Source organism: Hevea brasiliensis, chromosome 14, assembly GCF_030052815.1.
Source record: "Hevea brasiliensis isolate MT/VB/25A 57/8 chromosome 14, ASM3005281v1, whole genome shotgun sequence".
Lineage (NCBI taxonomy): Eukaryota > Viridiplantae > Streptophyta > Magnoliopsida > Malpighiales > Euphorbiaceae > Hevea > Hevea brasiliensis.
Genome location: NC_079506.1, coordinates 90,362,152 through 90,366,257, shown reverse-complemented (window position 1 = coordinate 90,366,257; position 4,106 = coordinate 90,362,152). Strand labels below are relative to the sequence as shown.

The following is a 4,106-nucleotide window of genomic DNA, read 5'->3' as shown; positions in this document are numbered from 1 at the left end:
TTGTGTATCCCCTCAAATTAAACATGATTACATGATCTATATGAACATATAAAATAAATTAAAAATAAGGAACATAGAATTAAACATTACATGGCATAGATCTTGAAAAGAAAATAAAAGAACTAACCTTTAAGAAATATCGCTAGAAAAAAAAGAAGAACTAAAAGAATTTTGGTTATTCCTCTCTTTTATTTTTTTTTTCTTCTACTCCACCCCTTTTTCCTCCTTTTTTTCTTTTTCTCTTTTTCCTCCTCTCCCTTTTTTTTTTATCAGTGGGGTATTTATAGGGTTTTGGGAGAGAGGTGTGATAGGGTTTGGAGTCCTAGGGTGATAAAGTTCAGATAACTTAAACAACTAAGATTGCAGAATTTGGGTGAGACTGAGATATGGATGAGGTGTTTCAACCAATAGAAAGAGAGGGAAAGGGGTTGGCACCAATAGGGAGTGAGGAAGAGGTGTGGTACGGTTTGAAGTCATAGTGTGTTAAGGTTCAGATAACTTAAACAACTGGGATTAAGGAATTTAGGTGAGACTGGAATATGGGTGAGGTGTTCTAACCAATAGGAAGAGAGGGATAGAGAAAACTCATTTCCTATATAAACAAACAAATCCCACACTCAAACTAAACCCCAAGAAAAAAAAAAAAAAAAAAAAAAAAAAGAAAAAGCTTCCCTTTCCATCTACACCACCACCTCCTCCACACTCCTCCTCTTTAATTGCTGTTTCTCAGCCGTCATCTCTCTCCTCCCTTCCCCGTTAAACCAGCGTCACTCATGCTTCTCTAACCTCCTTCATGCCGTCAACGTTACTCTCGCTGTTTCGAAGATATCTCTCTCTATAAACACGCTTGAACACTTCCTTGTCTATAAAAATTATATCTCGCGTTGTAGCGGAGAATTTCTCTCCTACTAGAGATACGCTGCCGTTTTACGCTCAGAGTATGAAGCTCGACCCCTTTCCCTCACGCACCGCAGCCGGCGTTTCTCGCACTCTTGGCCAGTTGCTTAAGCGCGTTGGTGATGTGCGGAAAGAAGCTACTGGTGACGGAAATGAAACTCCGATCCATCAAGTGCTTGAGCTCGACGATACCAATTCAGATGTGCCGAGTTCTATTCCGTTTATTCTTTCATTCAATAACCTGACTTATAGCGTTAAAGTTCGCCAGAAAATGAAGCTTCCGGGGATAATCAATCAGCGGCGCCACCACCACCTTGGACCTGGCACCGTTGCTGATCCCGTGGCTGGGGAAAGCATGTTTACTACAACGAAGACTCTCCTCAATGACATCTCCGGTGAGGCTCGCGACGGAGAGATTCTGGCCGTGCTTGGAGCTAGTGGATCGGGAAAATCAACTCTGATCGACGCATTAGCGAACCGGATATCCAAGGAGAGCTTGAAAGGGACGATAACATTAAACGACGAAGTCTTGGGATCGCGTATGTTGAAAGTGATATCCGCCTACGTGATGCAAGACGATTTGCTGTTCCCAATGCTCACAGTCGAAGAAACACTCATGTTTGCCGCCGAATTCAGGCTGCCGAGAAGTTTATCAAAATCGAAGAAGAAAATGCGAGTCCAAGCTCTCATCGATCAGTTAGGGCTACGAAACGCAGCCAAAACCGTCATCGGAGACGAAGGTCACCGAGGCGTTTCTGGAGGAGAACGACGTCGCGTTTCAATTGGAATCGATATAATCCATGATCCGATATTACTGTTCTTGGATGAGCCGACTTCGGGTCTGGACTCGACTAGTGCGTTTATGGTGGTGAAGGTTTTGCAAAGGATAGCACAGACCGGGAGTATAGTGATAATGTCCGTACACCAGCCGAGTTATCGGATTCTTGGTTTGCTAGATCGGTTGATATTTCTATCCCGTGGCCAAACCGTTTACAGTGGACCTCCGATGCATTTGCCGTCGTTCTTCGCGGAGTTCGGGCATCCGATACCGGAAAACAAGAACAAGACAGAGTTCGCATTGGACCTCATTCGGGAGCTCGAAGGGTCTCCAGGAGGGACGAAAAGCTTGGTGGAGTTCAACAAATCATGGCAGAACATGAAGCATACTCCAAATACTGAACCAGACCGTCATGGATTGTCGCTGAAAGACGCAATAAGCGCAAGCATTTCGAAAGGGAAGTTGGTATCCAGAGCTACGAACAATGAAGCAAGCCGAAATTCAATGGTGCCCACATTTGCAAACCCATTTTGGATTGAAATGGCAGTATTGTCCAGAAGATCTGTGACCAATTCAAGAAGAATGCCTGACTTGTTTGGAATTCGATTGGGTGCAGTTTTGGTTACTGGGTTCATTTTAGCTACCATGTTTTGGCGGCTCGATAATTCACCCAAAGGGGTTCAAGAAAGATTAGGGTTCTTCGCATTTGCCATGTCCACTACTTTCTACTCCTGTGCAGATGCTCTTCCAGTTTTTCTCCAAGAAAGGTACATTTTCATGAGAGAAACTGCTTGCAATGCTTATAGAAGATCCTCTTACGTGCTATCACATGCACTCGTTTCTTTACCTTCCATGATTTTCCTCTCATTTACCTTTGCCGCCATTACATTTTGGGCTGTGGGGCTCGACGGAGGTCTTTCCGGTTTCTTCTTCTATTTGTTAATCATCTTTGCCTCTTTTTGGGCTGGAATCTCCTTTGTTACATTCCTATCGGGCATCGTCCCTCATGTTATGCTCGGTTACACCATAGTTATAGCCATCTTGGCGTATTTCCTTCTCTTCAGTGGCTTCTTCATTAACCGTGACAGAATCCCACCTTATTGGATTTGGTTTCACTACATGTCCCTTGTGAAATACCCCTATGAAGCAGTCTTGCAAAATGAATTTCAAGATCCCACCAAGTGTTTCGTTAGAGGTGTTCAAATTTTCGACAATACTCCACTTGGGTCAGTACCCACCTCAGTGAAAGTGAGGTTGCTGCAAACACTGAGCAATACACTGGGGATGAAGATAACGAGCTCAACCTGCTTAACTACAGGATCAGTTATATTGCAGCAACAAGGGATAACGGATCTAAGCAAGTGGAATTGCTTGTGGGTGACGGTAGCTTGGGGATTCTTGTTCAGGATTCTATTTTACTTGTCTTTGATGCTGGGAAGCAAGAACAAGAGAAGGTAAGATGATGATGGTGGGGGTGGTGTTGGTGTTGCGCTTGGCGGGAGGATGTATGCATTGTGTGGTCTGTTTTTCAAATTTGTTTTTTTAGAATATGACCGTTGATTTTAGTAGAATTTGCGATTTTGGTGTAAAACTGTTGCATACACATACATAGATTATATATATATTGTTATTCAAGAGAGCAAATACATGTGGATTCCATTGATCAATGTGAATTTGCTTATTGTTGTGTTCAGTTTTGCCCTCCTCTTATTAATATCATGGGAGGAAATATGTCAGTGATGTTAAAATTTATCGGTAGATTTAATTAATAATGAAATCAAGATATAAAATTTATGATAAAATTTATTTATTTTATATATTATTAATTATATAGACTAATAAAATTTTAATTTATATATATTAAAAATTTAATTCATTATGAATTAAAGACATAAATATATAAAATTTATATTTCACTATATATTTATTTAAAAAAAAACAATAATAATTTAGTTCTAAGTCAGAAAAATCCATGTCAAACGTCCTTCTCCATAGGTTGGCAGCTTGGCCGCGTTGGGTTACCCCGTACTTTTTTTGTTTTTTGTTATATGAAATCAAAAATCTAGATTTTGTTTTTCTTAAGCAACACTGCACATCTAGATTGTATTGTTTCTCATTTATTGTTTTTTTATATATAATAATTGTTATACATTGTCGTTGCTCCATCTTTCTTTCCATGTTTTTTCTCACTATTTAATATATCCTTTTCTTCTCCGCATTTTTATCATTTAATTGGCAGCCATGATAAATCTTCATACTCCACTTTTTATAATATTCTTTTCATATTTTTCTTTTTAATTGCATACCTTTAATCTGAATTAATTATTCTCTGTTTACAACTTTAAAACTTTCAATAAAGAGAAATCAAATAAATGAATAATCTTTTGGCTAATAAAATCTAATTAGATATTTGTAAGAATTGAACCAAGAA

The 4,106-nt window shown here is 39.5% G+C and overlaps 1 protein-coding gene across 1 annotated transcript; it reads left to right on the top strand.

The window, feature by feature from the left end:
- The first annotated feature begins 657 nt into the window (after positions 1 to 657).
- Positions 658 to 3,427, top strand: LOC110634945 (ABC transporter G family member 6-like). The gene has a single exon (XM_021784103.2). The coding sequence runs from the start codon at positions 941 to 943 to the stop codon at positions 3,131 to 3,133; it is 2,193 nt and encodes a 730-aa protein (XP_021639795.2). The 5' UTR covers positions 658 to 940; the 3' UTR covers positions 3,134 to 3,427.
- Positions 3,428 to 4,106: the final 679 nt, after the last annotated feature.